General features: G+C 41.2%; 1 protein-coding gene across 2 annotated transcripts in view; it reads left to right on the top strand.

Annotated features, from left to right (window-relative positions):
- Nucleotides 1-19,746, top strand: part of LOC140477187 (cytosolic non-specific dipeptidase-like) — a 60,985-nt gene that overhangs the window by 10,383 nt on the left and 30,856 nt on the right. For both annotated transcript variants that reach the window (XM_072570635.1, XM_072570636.1), the window contains exons 2-4: nt 12,459-12,548; nt 15,778-15,921; nt 16,241-16,403. In XM_072570635.1, coding sequence (XP_072426736.1) covers nt 12,489-12,548; nt 15,778-15,921; nt 16,241-16,403 — 367 coding nt within the window. In that variant the 5' untranslated portion in view covers nt 12,459-12,488. The remainder of the gene's footprint in view (nt 1-12,458; nt 12,549-15,777; nt 15,922-16,240; nt 16,404-19,746) is intronic.

The raw sequence follows: 19,746 nt of genomic DNA, 5'->3' as shown, positions 1-19,746 counted from the left end.
TGTTGATAAGTTCAACGTCCTGTTGTCTGTTATGTATGTCCAGCAGGTTGGCTATTGTTTCTTTGGCTAGTGTTTTGTCGATGGAGGTGAACAGTGCCGTTACATCGAATGAGACCATGGTTTCTTCCTTGTCTATGTGTATATTTCTGATGATGTCCAAGAATTCCTGTGTCGATTGTATAGATTGTCTGGATCCGCTGATCAGGTGTTTCAGTTTCTGCTGTAGTTCTTTAGCCAGTTTGTGTGATAGTATCACTACCAGGGACACCATGGGTCTGAGTGGGATGTCTGGTTTGTGCACTTTGGGTAGTCCATAGAATCTGGAGGTGTTGTTGCTTTCAGGTTTCATTCTTTGTAGGTCAGACCTGGTTATCTGTCCGTTTATTTTGTCGATTCCTCAGTGTGTTGTTTATCCTATTGGTGAGCTGTGGGGTGAGGTCAAACTCCCTCTTTTGGTAGGTGTTGGTATCTGCAAGTAGTTGTTGTGCTTTTTGCATGTACTCTGCTTTGTCCAGGATGACCGTCATTTTGCCTTTGTCTGCTGGTAGTATAATTATGTTCTTATCGTTTCTTAGTGATTTTAGTGCTTCCCTCTCCTTGGTGTTGAGGTTATGTGTTTGTTTTTTTTTCTTGTTATCAGCGGTACGATACTTTGTCTCAGTTTGTTGTGTCTCTTCTGTCAGTCCATTGTTCCTGAGTGTGGATTCTAGTGCTGCTAGGGAGTCTGCTGTCTTGGCGTCCCTGTGGTTGTAGTTGAGTCCCTTGGCCAGTATTCTTTCCGTGTCTGTGGGAGAGGTTTTTAACCCTGGTGTGTGTTGTGGTGTCCTCTTCTTTGTGTGTTAGTTTGGCCATTTTTTCTTTTAGTGCTTTTTTTTTTTGCGGTGTGTGGTCCTGTTCTATCCTATGGTGACGGCCTGTTCTATGGTCCAGGTCCATTCCTGATTGGTTTTTAAAATTAACGATTTTTGGCACGCAATTTCTTGTCTGTATTTGTGTAGTCTGTTGTGAGCGTCTGATCATTACCTGGATCATCCTGAATCCGTTCTGTCTGGCTGTGTCCCTGGCTTGTGGATTGTTGACTGGTGGTCTGTATCTGACACATGGCGGAAGGAATCGATTCTTTTGGCATTCCATGCAGGAACTGGAGTTGTTCGTATGTGGCACTTAGGCGGTTGGCATAGGATTCCCATTTCCTAGCTTGTCTTAGCATCTCTCGCCCGTAGGTGTTCAAAGTTTGGTAGAAGATTGGTAGCTCGGGTGCTTGTTGTTGTGGTTCTGTTCGCCGAGCTGGGAATTTGTCTTGCAAGGAACTCCCATGGGCTCACCGATCTCTGGACTCCTAGCAGAAGCAGTAATGCAAAGATTAGAACAAACAGTCTTACCACAACTTCAACCCAAACTCTGGGTCAGATACGTGGATGACACCTTTGTAATCATTAAAAACACAGAAATAGAGAACACACACCAGATCATCAACACCACTCTCACAGGAATCTGATTCACTAGAGAGGAAGAAAAGGACAACCAACTCCCATTCCTAGACGTGATGGTACAGAGAACACCGAACGGAGAATTCACCACAAAGGTTTACAGGAAAACCACACACAGATCAAGTCCTAAACTATGAAAGCAACCACCCCAACACACACAAATGAAGTTGCATCAGGACACTATTCAAAAAGGGCCACAACACACTGCAGTACACCAGAACTACAAAAAGAGAAAGAGGAACACCTATACAAGGTATTCGCCAAAAACGGATACCCTCGCAATTTCATCAACAGATGCCTAAGGGAGAGACAACGGAACGAGGACATGCCGCAACCCAAAGGACTAGCCACACTACCATACATCAGGAGCATTTCTGAACTGACAGCCAGACTACTGCGACCACTAGGACTCATAACAGCACACAAGCCAACAGCCACGCTCAGACAACAACTCACCGGAACAAAAGACCCGATACCCAACATGAGCAAAACTAATGTAGTGTACAAAATCCCATGCAAGGACTGCAGTAAACACTACATCGGACAAACAGGAAGACAGTTAATGATCTGTATACACGAACACCAACTAGCCACAAAACAACACGACCAGCTATCCTTAGTAGCCCCACACACAGACGACAAGCAACATGAATTCGACTGGGACAACACTACCATTATAGGGCAAACCAAACAGAACAGCCAGGGAATTCTAGAGGCATGGCACTCATCCACAGATTCTATCAACAAACACATCAACCTGGACCCAATATACCGGCCACTACAGCGGACAGCTCGAACTGACAACCAGAAGCGGCAGAGACAGGCCACTATAAATGCCGGAGGAAACAGCACAGAAGCGCTTCACAGGAGGCTCCCAAGCACTGAGGATGTCACCTAGACAGGGGACGAAACGTTTGCAAGACAAATTCCCAGCTCGGCGAACAGAACCACAACAATGATTTATGGTATTAATTCAGTGGCAAAGAGGATGTTGTGGGTCTTAGCTGCACCTCATTGACAGTGTGCTGCTGGATAAGCACAATAGGTTAGGCAGTATCTGAGGAGCAGGAGAATCAACGTTTCGGGCAAAAGCCCTTCATCAGGAATGAGAAATTGTGCACTTTGGAAGAATTAGGCACCTTTTCCATCAGATTTATGGAATAAGTCTCTTTGTCATGCAACTCTGAGCCCCAAGTTGGAGTGCTTTCTGTTTCTTCCTTATCTTTTGCTGCCTTAGGTGTTTGTGTATGTGCCGAAAGTTGTCAAACCCTTCAGCATATTTCTGCCAGTCTGTTGCCTAGGTAATCCCACATGCCTTTCGTTAAGCAATGCACAAGTTTCAGGTTAATTAGTTTCTCTAGTTACTATCTTGCATTCACCAGAGGTGGCTCTGACATGTCTCAGGTGACATTGCCCAGTGGCCTGTGGGTCACAAGTTTAGAGATGTGACACTTGATTTTGAAGAGACTATATTGATTGGTGCCTGAGCCAAACTCATGTCAAATTGGTAGAAAGTTTGTAGGCCAGCATCAGAGTTCACACAGTACTGCCTTAGTTAGCAGCTCCAACTAATACATCTTGAACTACGGTCTTGCCTCTTAATGGCTGTTTCATTAAAAGTGTAATGTTCAGCAAAGTTTTAATGATATGTAAATTAGAAGTAAAAGTTAGATTATAAACCTGAATGCTGCGTAATTAACTGAGATTAAACAATGTTTAAAATTTGTGTCCTTGAACCAAAGGAATAAAGTTCATTTTGATTCCTGCAGATTGGGAGATTAGTTTCTGCATGTACCTTGTTCCCACAATCTTATACTTGTTCTGTTTATCTAAATTGCTAGTCCATTAACAATTACTTCTTTACAAAGGAATTTCCAACTCAATCATATAATCTTGCAACTTTGGATAAAGAAGTCACTTTAACTAGTGTTTTTTATGCAAATTTGAAATGGTTGTAGTAAAATTGTTAAGAGGTCACTTCAACTTCTGATAGGGAGTGGTTTACACAGTGCAAGTTAATTATTACCGAAACACATTTATTGTTTAACTCAATTTCTCTGTGCGGATGATATATTGTTTGTGCTAATTCAGGTTCTTAAGGTGTAATTTAACTTGTTTTAAGAGTTGAGCTATTTGGAAGAATTAGGCACCTTTTTTCATCACATTTTTGCTTCAGTGTTGTACAGTGGTCAACCCGATACTCCATGTTTAGTTTGGCCTGGCCTCATTTTCCCTGAAGTGCTGAACACAGTTTGAGCTCCTGAACCTTCAACAGACTTGAAAAACGCAGAATGCTTTTTTTTTCTAATCTTTTACCTCTTGCAGATCATAGTGCAAAGACAACATTGCCTGGAGTTCATGCTTGATTGTACTTTTATTTTGCCAAAACTGATAAAACCTATGCAAAAAATTGCAGAGTCTTAAGCACCTATTTAAATTCACTGCAGATCAAGTTTCTGTAGGTTTTGTGCTAGAAAATAGACTTGCTCACAGGTCAGCCTTCATCGTTTGAAGTTATCTCTAATTGTACCTGTTTGCATGTCTTCATGGATACTCTTAATTTTAAGCTGTTTTAGGCACAAGGACATTGGGACCTGTCATAAAAAAACTGCTTCAAAATAAATGTGAGTTTTGAATCTATCAACTGAAAACCTTGATTGAACTTCTTTTAACAAAAGAAACTAAAGCTGCATTTCTTAAATTTATTATTTCACGGGGACATGGGCATTGCTGGCAAGACCAGCATTTTCTGCCCATCCCTAACTGCCTTGAACTGAATGGTTTGCTAAGCCATTTCAGAGGGTGATGAGTCATTACTGTGGGTCTGGAATTGCATGTAGACCTGACCAAGTAAGGATGACAGATTTCGTTCCCTAAAGAACATTAGTGAACCACATGAGTTTTTTTGTCAATCAATGTTTCATAGTCACCATTACAGAGACTAGCTTTCAGTTCTAAAATTGATTGATTTTTTAGTGAATTAGTTGAATTTAAATTTCACCAGTTGCCATTTATAGGAATCAATCACATCCCCAGAGTTATGCCCTGGGAGTCTAGATTGCTAGTCCATTAACACTGACATTGTCTCCTTATGTTTAATGCCAGTAACTGGAGCTCACAGTCTAAGATGGTGCACAATTTGCTTCGTTCCTCCACACTCCAGCACAAGTTGAAATATAGTCAATCTGTCCAAAAAAAATCCAACAAAACAATGTGAATGAACTGCATCCTCTTTCCATTACCAAACCATCTAAATACTCCATGGGTACAACTGGCTCCCATATATCTTATACTGGATATAACCACTTGGCAAATCAGACCCTGGTGTGCAAGGTTTTTTTTTAAAAAAAAAGTATTCAGTCTGATGTTGGTGTCACTTGCTGAAGTGCCTCCTGATGTCAGCAAGAACAACCAGAAGGCAGAGAGGTTGTGCAGATTGGGATTATGTATCAGGAAATGCTGTGTCCCAAACAAATGATGGAAAAGAAATCAGGAACCAGGGATGAAGAGTCACTTGGTACCTGTCAGGAACGTCTTCACAGAATTTCTGATTTTTATGCACAAGGGACAACTGTGACTAACTTATGCCTGTGTTAAATCCTCTGTTAAGAACCTTGCAACACCAGTTTATAGTCCAATAGGTTTACTTGCAAATACAAGTGCTGTTCTTCATCAGGTAGCAGGATCATACAGCACAGAATTTATAGGAAAAGTGTCGTCTAACTGTGATGTATTGAACAAACCTAGGTTACTGTTAAGTCTTTAATCATTTTAGAATGGGGATCCAGGTCTCAATGGATTGCTGTGTAATTCCCAGAGCTTCTTTCATGTCACAGTCACAAGAAAAAGGTTTTATCAGTATGTAAAATAAAAAGTAACATGTTAGCTCAGATAATGCATTGAAGGTGTAAGGTTAGAGTCTGTTTGTATCCCAAACTTGAGTCAGTGTTTCCAAAATAGGAATTTATAAAATGTCACTTGGATTGACTGCCTACAAATTGTGTGTTTTTTGAACAAAATAGATTGTATCTGCAAATGCAAATTCAGTCCATAGACTTGTGTGTGCGTGTGGGAGAAAGATGAGTGTGTGCATGCTTCATAGAGTGTGAGAGTATATGTGTGTATGTGTGCCCATGCTTGCATGTATGTGTGTAAAAGTGTATTGTGTAGTGGGGCAACTGTAGTGTGACATGAACCCAAGATCCCAGTTAAGCCATCCTCATGGGTTCCAAACTTGGTTATCAACCTCTGCTTGGTGACTCTGTATTGTTGCTTATCACTAAGTCCACTTGATCAAGAGCATTTGACCTCAGATCTTCAGGTGACTGTCCTCCAAGATGGGTTTCAGGATGTGCATCAATGCAGAGTCACTGAGCAGAGGCTGATAGCCAAGTTCGGTACCCATGAGGATGGCCTCAACTGGGATCTTGGGTTCATATCCCACTACACTATATATACTTTCACACCCACCCCTCACAGGCATGTACTCTGTTATATTCATGCATACACTCTCACCTCCCCCACCACACACACACGCACAAGTGTTTATGGCTGAATTTGAATTTACAGGTTTGTATTTGCCGATACATTCTACTTTGTTCAAAAAGCACACAATCTGTAGGCAGTCGGTACATGTGACATTTCATGAATTCCTGCTTTGGAAATAGAACCAATCTGACTCAAGGTTGGGATACAGACAGACTCTAAACACACACCTTCAATGCATTATCTAAGCTGAGATGTCACTTTTCTACAAAACCTTCAGTTACCTCAGGACTGTGACTTGATAGAAGTTCTGGGATTTATATATATAAATTAGTTAATTAATTAAATAATTGAAATCTGCATCCCCATTCTAAGTGATTAATGACATGACCGGTTTGTTTAATATGTCACATCAATTCTATGACACTTTTACTACATATTCAGGGTCCTATGATCCTGCACCACTAGTTACCTGATGAAGGAACAGCGCTCTGAAAACTTGTCCTTCCAAATAAACCTGTTGGACTATAACCTGGTGTTGTGATTTTTGTCCACTCTAGTCCAACAGTGGCACCTCCACTTCATTAGATCCTCCATGTAAGTGTGTATCTTTTTTATTCACTCACAGAATATAGGAATCTTTGGCTGCATCACTCTGTATTGCCTATCACTAGTTACCCATGAGATGGTAGAGATGAGTTGTTTTCTTGAAGCACAAAACCATGTGCTGGGAGTATACCCACACTGTTGTTAGGGAGGAATTTTGACCCAATAACACTGAAGGAATTATAAAATATTTCCAAGTCAGGATGGTGAGTAGATTGGAGGGGATCTTTGAGGTGTTATTCTAATGTATTCGCTACTTTTGTCCTCCTGAATAATAAAGATTTGTGGGTTTGGAAGGTACTGAATTTTGATGAATTTCTGTTGTCTTGTTGTGGAGAATATAGACTGTGTGCATCAGTGGTGAAGCGACTGAATGATTTTGATTGTGGTGCCAGTCAAACAGGCTGCTTTGTTCTGAATGGTGTCAATCTTGCGTTGTTAGAGCTGCATGCATCCAGACTAGTGGAACGTTTTCCACCATGCTGCTGACTTGTCCCTCTGTAGATTTTGGACAGGGTTTGGTGAATCAAGAGATGTTGTTATTCGCTGCTGGATTCCTTGCACCTCATCTGTCTTGCAGCCACTGTATTAGTTTCACTAGTCCAGTTCTGTATCTGGTCAGTGGCAATACCCAGAATGGGAGTTCAGTGATGATAATGCCATTTAATAACAAAGGACGATGACAAGGTTGGAAATGCCTATTGCTTGATAAGTGTGCTGCGAATGTGACTGAGCACTTAGCCCAAGCCTTGGTACCCCAGGTTTTGCTGCATTTGGGCATGGAATGCTTCATTAATTGAGGAGTCACAAATGGCGCTGAATATTGTGTAGTCATCAGGGACCATCCCCATTTCAGATGTTATAATGAAGGGGAAGTCATTGATGAAGCAGCTGAAAATAGTTGTGTCCAGGACAAAACCTTAAGGAACTCCCACAAGATGTCCTGGAGTTCAGATAACTGGCCTCCAACAGCCATGACCATCTTCCTTTGTGCCAGTATGATTCCTACCAGTGGAGATTTTTCCCCATGATTTCCATTGACTCTAGTTTTGCCAATACTCCTTGATGCTCCATTTGGTGAAATGTAGCCTAGATGTTGAGGGCAGTTACTCCTACCGCACCTCAGTTCTTTTGTCCATGTTTGAACCAAAGCGGTAATGAGATTAAGAGTTGAGTGACCAGAGAGGAACCCAAACTGGATGTTACTGAGCTCCGTTGATAGCACCGTTGTTGACATCTGCCATCACTTTACTGATTGTCAAGAGCAGCCAGGTTGAATTTGACTTGCTTTTTGAGTACAGGACATATCAGGACATTTTTCAACATTATTGGCTAGATGCCAGTACTAGAACAGCTTGAGTTAGGGTGCAGCAAGTTCAGTGCCTTCAGCCATTTCTTGATATCACATGGAATGAATCAATCTGGTGAAGACGAGCATCTACAATGCTAAGGATTTCTGGAGGATGCTGAAATGATCATTTGCTCAGTATTTCTGGCTGAAGATTTGTGAATGCTTCTGCCTTATCTTTTGCACTTTAAGAGCTCTGCTCCCACATCATTTTGAGGGTGGGGGTATTTTATGGAGCTATGTCCAATAGAGTTGTTTCATTGTCCACCACCATCCACAATTGGGTGTGTCAGGACAGTAGAGCTTTGATCTGATCTGTTGTTCATTGGATTGCCTAGCCTTGTCCACCAGCGGCTGCACATACTGTTTGGTACGCAAGTAGTTCTACGTTGTAGCTTCACCAGGTAAGCACTTCATTTCTAGATATGCCCTGTGTTGGAGTTCATTAAAACACAAATTTTTATGCACAATTGTTGATTCGAATATAGCAAAGGTATTGCCAACATATCAGAAACATACAATGGATAAGTGTCATGGAGGGCAGATTTCTTATGGAACCCAACAAAAATGTTTGAGAGATGGGCCTAAAGGGAATCCCATGGAAACACTATTGATTTGGACATGAGTGGTGACGTTAAAACTTGTACCACTGCTGCTGAGATGACGGTTTCAACAAATGGTGATTCATACACTAGTGGCAAGTCTAGATCACCACGGCATATAGCTTCAGGGCAGGTGTCTGTGGCTTTTTTGCTAGTCTACTCACCATGTACCACTCAATGTCAAATGAACACATGGACACTGTATTGTGATTGACATGGAAGTACTGCTTAGTCTTCGCAGATGTGGAGGAATCCTTTACTGTGTGGAGAACTTTGCTCAAAACTGACTGAAACAGTTCATTCAACCATTTGACAAGTTCATCATTATAGATAGGAAAGACGAAAGAGACCTCACTTTGTGTGTTTTGGATAGCCTGTACTTTGGATGGATGTACAAAGCCATGAAGATGAACACTACCATGTAACACCTGACAGCTCAGCTCAGTTCATGGGTGCAGCAACCTTCTATCTTTCTTTTGAGTAAGATTGTCCAGGCACGATAAGCAGCAGGTCTAATGTATGAATTTAGAATCTTCATTGAGAATGACTTCATGTTGTTGTTATGGTGGGTCATGGTGTTAAGGACAGTAGTTTGGATGATCACCTCTACAGTAATTGTCACCTGTCTGACCAGCTTGATTGCTGTGTTTTGGTGCTTAAACTTGGCTACAGGCACAGTTGCATGGATAGCATGTTTTGAGATGTGATCCTCCATCCCATACCTTAAGGATATGCTGTCAGTCAGGGAATGAGCGATCAGCAGGCAGAAGGAGGGATGCTGACAGGCAGTCAGGAAGGCCAAACTATGCATCTTGCTCAATAGATTTTTTTGTGTTGGACAATTTAAGAGTAATGATTTCCTCTGGGGAGTGAAGTCAGAGCCTAGCTGCACAAAGGAAAGTTGAAAGAGAACTATAGTGGCAGGAGGCTCAATGAAAGGCACAGACAGGTTTTTTCAGCAGCTGTGTGTCTCTAATGTGGTGTGTTACCTCCCTGGGGCCAGGCCAAACATGTCCCTGAGCAGCACTAGGGTATTCTGAAGCAGGAGGGCAAACAAATCAGATATTGTGGCTCACAATGGGACCATATGGAGTACACCTTGAATGGATGGACCCAAGGATGTACAGAGGATTGGAGGGACCTCATTGTGCATGTCATAAATCCTCGAAGGCAGCAGGTCATCTACATAAGGTTTTTAAGAACACATTTGGGTACTTGCCTTCATTAGTTGAGGCAGTGAACACAAGGAGGTCATGATAGAGCTGTATATGTTAGTTAATGCACAGCTGGAGTGCTGTGCACAGTTTTGATCCCCACATTATAGGAAAGATGTGTTTGCACTAGAAAGGGTGAGGAAGAGATTCACCCAGGATGTTGCCCGGGCTAGAGCAATTCACCTATGAAAGTTTAAGTATCCAGGGGTTGTTTGCCTTAGAAAAGGAGGTTGAATTGGGACCTGAATGAGGTGTATAAAACTGAGGGGCATAAATATCTACCATCGCAAGAAACCTTTCTCCACCGTAAAGGAGTCAGTAAACAGGGGAAATAGATTTAATATAAAGGTTTAGGAGGCATTTGAGGAAAGATTTTGTTACACCCAGAAAGAAGTGGGCATCTGGAACTCACTGCCTGAAAGGATGGTAGAGGTGGGAACCCTTGCAAAATTTAAATATTTAGTTGAACTCTTGAAATGTCATAGGATACAAGGCTACAGGCTAGGTACTGGATAACAGAACAAGAATAGATTGCTATTTGATGACTGACATGGTCATCATGATGGACATGGTGGGTTGAAGGGTTTCTTTCTTTCTTGTGCTGTAAAAATAACACTCTGCCTATCCCAATGCCTTTGGATTTTCAGATATGTCAATATGGCTCGGAAGCCTTGTGACACTGCCACACATTCATGCTTTGTGTGAAAGTCTAGAATCCCACAATATACATGCACCAAATTAACCCTGTGTTCTTGAAATGAATTATCAAGCTGGTTTGTGGCAGAATAGCCAACTTATATTCTAAACCATTGGTCAATTAGGGCCATTTAAGTGACTCTTGGATAGACACATGGAAGATTTGTACAATGAAGGCGATATAAGTAAGTCTGATCTTAGAGTAGGATAAATGGCTGGCACAACATGAGGGGCTGAAGAGTCTACTGTGCTGTATTGTTCTATGTTCTAGTTAGGCAGTTTCATGGCAGATTTTCTATGTGCTAATGGTTTTGACATTAATTGAGGGAGAGGTACTTCTCAGAACTAGCACAATTAGTGTCTAATCCACAATTGGGCACACATTAGAAACTAGCTTTTCAACATCTACAGTTGTTTTTTTTTCATAAACACCTTTTGTCTACTTAGACCACAGGATGAAGGAGCAGTAAGTAGAAGCAAATGTTGCATCTGCTGCACCATTCAGTGAGATCATGGCTTTAGGCCTGCAAGTTGAAAACGATGAAGGGATCTGTCCTTTGAGACGTATGGCTGCATAAAGGTGTGCATTGACCCTCCGTATGCAAACACCAATTATCACTGTGTGGAGGTTGTACCTGTCCCCAGTGTTATGAAGGATTAGACTGGTATCATTGCCTTGGAATGCTCCATAGTTGGACAGTCCCCTATCACTTCTCCCTCGTGGAGAAATTTGCAAAGAAAAGCACCGTTGACTACAAGTCCATCAGGAAGTGGTCAGCATGTAGCACCCTTGAGACTCTGGGAAAAGGAGAGGGTGGATCCTATCATGGATTTCCCTGAGCTGAGTCAATCATTTGGCAGAATGCTTCATCACCGGAACTTTCCAACAAACACCAATATTGTTTGGCTGGTGGTGAGAAGAGCACTACCTGCACGATCTTTCCTGTGAGACCGGTTAGTCTGCCCTCTAAGCAACTGGGGGGATTTGAGTGTATTGAACATCGCATTCTGAAATGTGCCTTTTGCAAAGGGAAGTCTGCCGAGAGCTACAATGGTTTTTGTTGATGTTTGTCCCTAGCAGCTCCATGATGCAGAACTCTGCTTTAATGTCTGTTCCCCGAGACAAACATGGACTGCGCCTGGAGAACTATCAACTCAACTATTTGGTCTGCCTGAAACTTCTTGTTCTTCCAGAGCAAAAAGTTGATGTGGACTGAGTGTTGAGACTGGCACATTCCAAGGTCCAGAGACACACTAAAGCTTGAGGCAGCTTCGCGAAGGCACAGTAGGTATGACCACAGTCTGAGATCTTCATGCTGAAGTTAAGTGGGGGTCTGTTCAGTTATTGGACACTCCTACTATCTCAAATACACCTAAACATAATCTAGTTCAAGTAAGCCTTTGGTTTGTTTGGATACAGTCAAATGTCGATATTTGTTTGATATGCTGCTTTACAGAACCGAACTGCGTTTGTGACTATGTACACTTTTAATTTTTTTTATTAATAAAGCATACTTTTCAATAAAATGTGTAAGCAATGTGGGTTTACAAGCTTTCCAGTCTGAATAAATGTCACTTTTCTCCCCTCTTATTTATAACTGTTTCAGATTGGAGGACGACTCTGTTTTCTGTTTCCTTGTTGTTGTTCCTTACTGTGGGTAAATTCTCCCCGCTATGTTGGTGACCTGTTGTGATTAGTGTGACATCAAACAGCAGCTGCAACAGACGTAATAAGAATATTTCAAAAAGTGATGGTGTTTGACATGCCAAAATAGAACTGGGTGGAGCGCTTATGCAATTTAACTTTTTTAAAGTGGGAAAGATTTTGCATTGCTGTCACCTTTTGACCAGGATTCTTTTTGGTTTTGTCAGAAAAGGTAAATAGAGGGTTAATAAGATCTGAATCTTAAATTCAGATGTTGCGGTGCGTGGCTGGGCGGTGCTTCAGCATAGCCTGGCCTTATAAACGGCAAGATGCTCTATTCAGTGACATTACTCAGCACTATTGTTGTTTCAGAATTTCAGCCGCTCTCTGCTTTCTGGGGCCATGGCAAACCTTGACAAACTTTTCAAGTACATTGATGCTAACCAAGAGCTGTACGTAAAAGTAAGTTACTTTGTTGGTGCACTTTGTAGCTGTTAATCTGTTCTCCATAACTCTCTTTTATATTTCCTTAGACTAACTTTTTCTGGAAATGTTCTGCAGTATGTTAAAGGAGCATTCATAATCTGAGCAAGATGAGAGGAAAATTAGTGTGACCTCTAGCACTGCTGCCCCTCAGCACCAGGGTCCCAGGTTCGATTTTAGCCTCGGGTGACTGTGCGGAGTTTGCACATTCTCCCCATGTCTGCGTGGGTTTGCTCTGTGTGTTCCGGTTTCCTCCCACAGTCAAAGATGTGCAGATCAGGTGAATTGGCCATGCTAAGTTGCCCATAATGTTAGGTGCATTAGTCAGAGGGAAATGGGTCTGGGTAGGTTGCTCTTTGGAGGGTCACTGTAGACTGGTTGGGCTGAAGGGCCTGTTTCCACACTGTAAGGAATGTATTCTAAATCTAATCTGTTGATTTGTGAGTCATTGCTGAGAATGAGACATGTTGTAATGTATACCGCTGCATTGCATAAGACCTGAGGAACTTTCCTGCTTTTTCCCAGTATGTGATCAAATATGATCTGCACTCAGTACCCAAGTTGTGTAACCAGAGTGTAGAGCAGACACCTCTGCAACTATAATTTCAACAGAAAAGTTTTGTCACTGTGCAGCTGGTATGATGCGAAGGTGCCGGTGTTGGACTGGGTGGATAGTTTGAAAATCGCACAACATTGGTTATAGTCCAATAGGTTTATTTGTAAGTACAAGCTCTTGGAGCACTGTGCCTTCATTAGGTGACTAGCTACAGGAACTTGTACTTCCAAATAAACCTGTTGGATAATAACCTGGTATTGTGATTTTTAAACTTTGCAGTTAGTATGTTCAACTTTATTATTTTGGTTAGAAGACTGGATGCAGTAAGGAGACAGTGTCTGTTGTCAGGAGTAGGATGTGGTAAGATCTGATTTTATCTCTGCAGTCAGACTGCTGTATCACCTTCATATGACATCTTGAAATGGTTTTGAGAAGAAAAACACAAATTCCTGGGGTGCAGGCAACTAAACAGATTGTGTGAAAGAGATGAAGTGGTGAGTGTGGATGGAGTGATATAAAATTTGTAAAGCTTGCATCACTGTCCTTACTGGCCTGATGACACTGAGAGATAAGGAGGACAATGCAAGTACTAGACTGTCTGGGCATGGTGTAAGCTGCAGTTTCAGATGGGGGGGGGAGCTAGCAATCCTACATTCTGTCTGTTTGACCCCCAGCTATGCTCCCAACCAAGGTCTTTAGAGCTGCTGCTCTATATCCAGAAGTACATGGAGTAAAATTGAGTCTACCACACAAACTGAACAGTTGCCCTAACAAGTCTGCACTTGTGTTTTCTCCCCCTTGTAAACGTCCTTTAAGTGCGCTTCATTGACCCCTATCAGCAGGTTTTTCCATTTGTATCTCCCATATGCTTTTATCAGGCTTGTCTTTTAACTGATTCTGCTGTTTGTCTGTATACCCTAGTGGTAGTGCATTTCATTTTCTTGCCACTGTTTAGGAAAACTGTTTCTCCTGAATCCAATCACTGAAGTTAGTGACTAGCTTATGATTTCTAATTTTGGAGACCCCAATAAATGGAATCATTTTCTGACCATCTACCCTCTGAAACCCTTTCCAAATCTTGAAGGCCATTATCAGCTCATCCCTCAGTTTTCTCCCCTAGAAAAAAGAGCTGTTACATGTTTAACCTTCCGCAGTAAGTTCTCACCATCCTCCTTTTTTTTTTTGCACCCTCCCAAGTGCTTCTGTATTATTGCAGTGTGGAAACTAAAGACTATGCACTCTGATTAATTTAATGCAAAATTAACATAACTTCTGTACTTCTCAATTCTATCCCTCTAGAAATGAACCTCTGTGCTTAGTTTGGAAATTTTCTTTTGTACTGATTTGGTGACTGTTAATTTGTTCAAGTTGTTCTCTATGTATTGGTATTTTTTCCTCTTGATATAACATTTAAAACTGAATTTGTGCTCTCTCATTTCTAGTCATCCCAGCTTCTCACTATTTAGACTGGTGAGACTCTGTTAAAATGTTACTGTGCCAGGAAATAAAAAGCCAGAGTACTAAATTTCTCCTTTGTGTGGAAGCGCTATATTTGGTTCTTATTACAGTATTGTGTTAGCACACTGGAAAGCCAGCCCCACTATTCCTAGTGTTGTCATGAAAGTTAATGATTTTAAAAATGCATGAATTCCTCAATTTCCTGATCTTTCAGACCGAGGTTGCCAGAAAGCAAGGATTGGGACTCTGGTTTCACAAGAAAATTCTATTTATGCCAAAGAAATGGACTCTAGGTACAGGTATAATGAACCATTAGCATATAACTCCATTATTCAAAAGGAAAACTCCCTTTATAAACTCCCACTATATATTATATACATACGAACGAACGATGGGCAGAAGGAAACACTAGGAAGGCACTTTACTGGTCCCTGTTCACATGATCAGCAGAGATAGTTCTTGGGCCGATTGGAATGCTGTTTCTCAGTCCTTTTCCAGATATTTTTACTGGTTTTCAGGAGGTGCATAGGACTGATTCACACACATGAAAGGCCTCCTATTTATTATTGGAGTCAAATTTTACAGCACCTGTTGAATTTAAAAAAAGTTTTCAGCCTTTAAGTGGGTTTTGCTGCAGAGAACTGGCACCATTCCTGAGCTGATGGAAATCTGATTGCTTCTGTCTGTCTTGTTCCAATCTCCAAGCTGTTCAGTTAGCACCGAACCAATTGCATAGTTGTTGGTTGGTTGAAGCTTTTGTCATCACTAGTTTATCATTAATCCACAGATCAACCAGCTACTTGTTGTTAACCAGAGCTCTATTTGTACACAACCCTTTTGGCTCCAGCTCACCTGCAAACTACTGTCCAACTACTACTGGAACAAGCGGATGTGTGAACAATGTTTACAATAAGGGGTCCGGTTATTTGCTTTCAAAAACATGCAGTGCTCCTTGACTTTGATACAGTTCTTTTCCCCTTTCAATCCACCATTAATAACACAAAAAAGAAGTTGTGGTCTTTACATTCAATAGTGCGCAGTGCTTTGCAGAATGCAACCTTTAATCCAGCCACTTAATCTGATTTGAAACTTCATTTCTTTAACCTCAGTTGACGTGTAATTCCACCTTAAATATGAAAATCATGACTTTGTTTATATTAAAATCTAATTTACTTGACTGTCTGGTTTCCCTAGCGTCTCGCAGATTGGGTGGCCATTCAGAGTGTCTCAACATGGCCAGAGAAGAGAGACGAAACCCGAAGAATGGTGGAGTTTGTGGGCAAAGAGATAGAGAAACTGGGGGGATCTGTGGAACTAGTTGATATTGGGCAACAAACGGTGAGAACCAAAGTTTAATATGAAACTTCCTTCAAGTTTTTGTAAACCTGTCAGTTCCAATATTTTCCTCCTTACTGTTTCCTTCTCAAAGTGACGTGAATTCCTTGGGGCTGACAACTCACTCCTCATGCTTTTTGGTATCTCAACAGTTTTATTCATGTAGTCAGTTCTTTTGGAATTCTACAGCCAAAATGGCGCTCTCGCTTGCTCTGTTTGTCGCTTGACCACTCGCTCTCGTCCATCTGTCTCTGCAGCAACAATCTTCCGTAAATTTAGCATCTCATTGAATACAATGTGCTTTTTCTTTATTTTAAATTAGCTGTCTGATGGATCAAAGATCCCTCTTCCTCCCATCCTATTGGCGACACTAGGCAATGATCCAAAAAAGAAGACTGTATGCATCTATGGTCACCTGGATGTTCAACCTGCACAAATTGAGGATGGATGGGACACTGAACCCTTCACACTGGTTGAGAAAGATGGTGAGAGGGTTTCTGTTTATCTATAGTCATCACTGAAAATCCATTGCTAGCTTGCGTTCTGGAACCAGACATTGCCTAAAGCAGGCTTGGTCGCTTGGTCTCTGACCTTTTCACTTCATTCTGACCAGGCAAATCTGCAAAACGGTTCAAGTTTCCAAAAAATAATAATCAGAGCTGGTCAGTAAAAGAAGCGAAAGTGAATAAAGAGAAACCTTTTCATGCAGCAAGTGGTTCAGATCTGGAAATTACTGCCTAAGAATGTGCTGGAGGCAAGTTCAGTTGAGGCGTTATACCAGTGATATTGTCACTGGACTAGTGACTCTGAGACCCAAGCCAATACTCTGGGGACATGAGTTCGAATTACATTGTGATGGACCAGATGGTAAAATTTGAATCAATGAAAATCTTGAATTTTTAAAAAATCTAATAACAATCACTGCTGTCAAAGCCCAACTGGTTCACAAACTCCCTTCAAGGGAAGGAAATTTTCCATCCTTGGTCAGGTCTGCACGTGACTTCAAACCCACAATTACAAGCTGACTCCCAGCCCTGCCCTGAAATGACCCGAGAAGCCACTTAGCTCAAGAATGTTTAGGGATGGGTAACTGTTTAACCTATAAACTAGTTCAGTACTGAACTCTGTTTTACAACTTGTGAAATTTGCACACTCATCATTTAGGTTGTAAGTTCCATAGTACATGACTGAGGCATTCTCCCTTCCTTCCCTTCTAGTAGTAAAACATTAATCAAAGCAGTGTATGTATTAATCTCTCTCTTCTGTACATACTTTCATGGTGATTACATCTCAGTCCAAATTGCTATTATTCAATCATGTGTAGCATTATTACTTTGTCTAGTTTCCTTGAAGCAGCAATTTTGAGTTTCAGTTTTGGCCTTAGGAAATGTGTTTCAACATTTTAATGCAGTCTTGTTTTGTTCATATTCAGATCCTGTTCTCAGCAGTTTTTTTTTAGAATGCAGCTGATCATCACTTTAAAATCATGAGAGAATGTGGTGAAGTAATCTGGAACTGAAAACCATTTTTTGTTTAACTAAAGTCATGTGAATATTTGTCGTTATTGGTTTGCTGATACTTTCAAAGTATCAGCAATTTGTCAAAGTCTGAGTTTTGCACATATCCAAAAATCTATTAGTCACTGGCATTTCCCCTTCCTGGATTTTCTGAGGCTGCTCTACTTATATTTTTACGTAATATATTAGTCTTTATTTTGATAATATACTCAGCAATTTGGTACTTTCAGTTTTAAATTTGGCTATGCATTGAAAATGCTAAAATTGTTTTTTCAGTGAATGCCTGACTCTTGGACTTATCACATAATTTTCTGTTTTTGTTTTTAATGTCAGGATCTGCTCCCGTTAGTCATGCCAACATGCTAGTCATTGCTGTCTTTCCTTTGAAGGCAACCTTTTTATTAACATTGATCTGGATAAGACAGCAGAATGATGTGAGGTTTTCTTCACATTGTTTGTTACAGATCGTCTTGTATTGAGGTGACCTGCCAGATCTATAAAGGGGATATTCAGATAACTAGTGCAGCTTTTGAGATTACCTCTTGATGTCTAGGTCAGGAGGCTAGATGGGAAGTCTGTTAATTGGGGATATCTTTAGACCTCTGCATGGAGTAGAAGTCAGAATTAATTAAACTTTAGGTTTTTGCTACTTAAAATGGATGGGAAATTATATTGGGAATATCACTCTTCTTTAGCAATTTACTACTGTCCCTGAGTGTGTTTACAGGGAAACTACATGAGTTCATGAAGGGAGAAATTGATGATGCTAATCGTGTGGGATGAGGTAACATGTGCAGCATAAACAATGAATGGATTGGTTTAAATTGAATCATTTTATATTGTCACATGTGTTCAATATAAAATACAGTGAAAAGTTTATACGGTCGCCATTCTCACCAACTTAAAATAAAGAAACTTTGTGTCGTAATTAAGACATAAGACAGAGGAGCGGCAGTTAGACCATTTAGTCCATCAGGTCTGCTCTGCCGTTCAATGACAGTTGTTACGTTTCTCAGCCCCATTCTCCCTGGAACCCCATGATACTCAAACCTATCTATCTCAGTCTTAAATACACTCAATAACCTGGCCTCTCCTATCTTGCATTGCATGGAAGTATGTCGTTCTCAAACTTTTCACTTGTCCTCGATAGCTAGGACATAAGACATTGGAGCAGATGTAAGCCATTGAGCCCATTGGATCTGTTCCAACATTTGATTAAATCATAGCTGGTCTGATGTTACTCAACTCTACTTTCCTGCTTTTCACCCCACAACCCTTGATTCCCTTGCAGATTAAAAATCTGTTTACTGATTGGCCATCCACTGAGTTGGATTTGGTCAGAATCATAGAGATATACAGCACGGAAATGGACCCCTTTGGTCCAACTTGTCCCTGCTGACCAGATAGCTTAACCTAAAAGAACATAAAACATTACAGCACAGTACAGGCCTTTCGGCCTTCGATGTTGCGCCAACCTGTGAAATTAATCTGATGCCGATCTGACCTACACCGTTCCAATATTATCCATATACATGTCCAATGCCCTTAACATCAGCAAGTCTGTTACTGTTGCAGGCAGACCGTTCCACACCCCTACTACTGAGTAAAGAAACTGCCCTGATATCTGTCCTAAATCTGTCAATGTAAAGCAATGTCCCCTCGTGTTAGCCTTCAGCATCTGAGGAAAACTCTCACTGTCCACCCTAATTAACCCTCTGATTATCTTGTATGTCTCAACTTAAGTCACCTGTCAATTTCTTCTCTCCAATGAAAACAGCCTCAGTTCCCTCAGCCTTTCCTCGTGAGACCTTCCTTCCATACTAGGCAACATCCTAGTAAATCTCCTCTGAACCCTTTCTAAAGCTTCCACACCATTCCTATGATGTGGTGAGCAGAACTGTACACAATACTCCAAGTGCGGCCTTACCAGTGTCTTGTACAGCTGAAGCATGACCTCGTGGTTCCAAGACTCAATCCCTCAACCCCTCAACCAATAAACGGTAACACACCATATGCATTCTTAACAACTCTATCAACCTGGGTGGCAACTTTCAGGGATTTATGTGCCTGGACACTGAGATCTTGCTGTTCATCTACACTGCCAAGAGTTTTACCATTAGCCCAGGACTCTGCATTCCTGTTACTACTTCCAAAGTGAAGTACCTCGCACTTCTCCGCATTAAACGCCATTTGCCATTTCTTAGCCCAACTCTGCAACTTATCTGTGTCCCTCTGTAACCCAAAACATACTTTGGCACTATCCACAACTCTGCCTACCTTAGTGTCATCTGCAAGTTTACTAACCAAATTT

This window comes from Chiloscyllium punctatum, chromosome 5 (assembly GCF_047496795.1).
Source record: "Chiloscyllium punctatum isolate Juve2018m chromosome 5, sChiPun1.3, whole genome shotgun sequence".
Taxonomy (NCBI): Eukaryota; Metazoa; Chordata; class Chondrichthyes; order Orectolobiformes; family Hemiscylliidae; genus Chiloscyllium; species Chiloscyllium punctatum.
The sequence above is the reverse complement of the archived record's forward strand: the minus strand, read 5'-3'. Positions and strand labels throughout refer to the sequence as shown.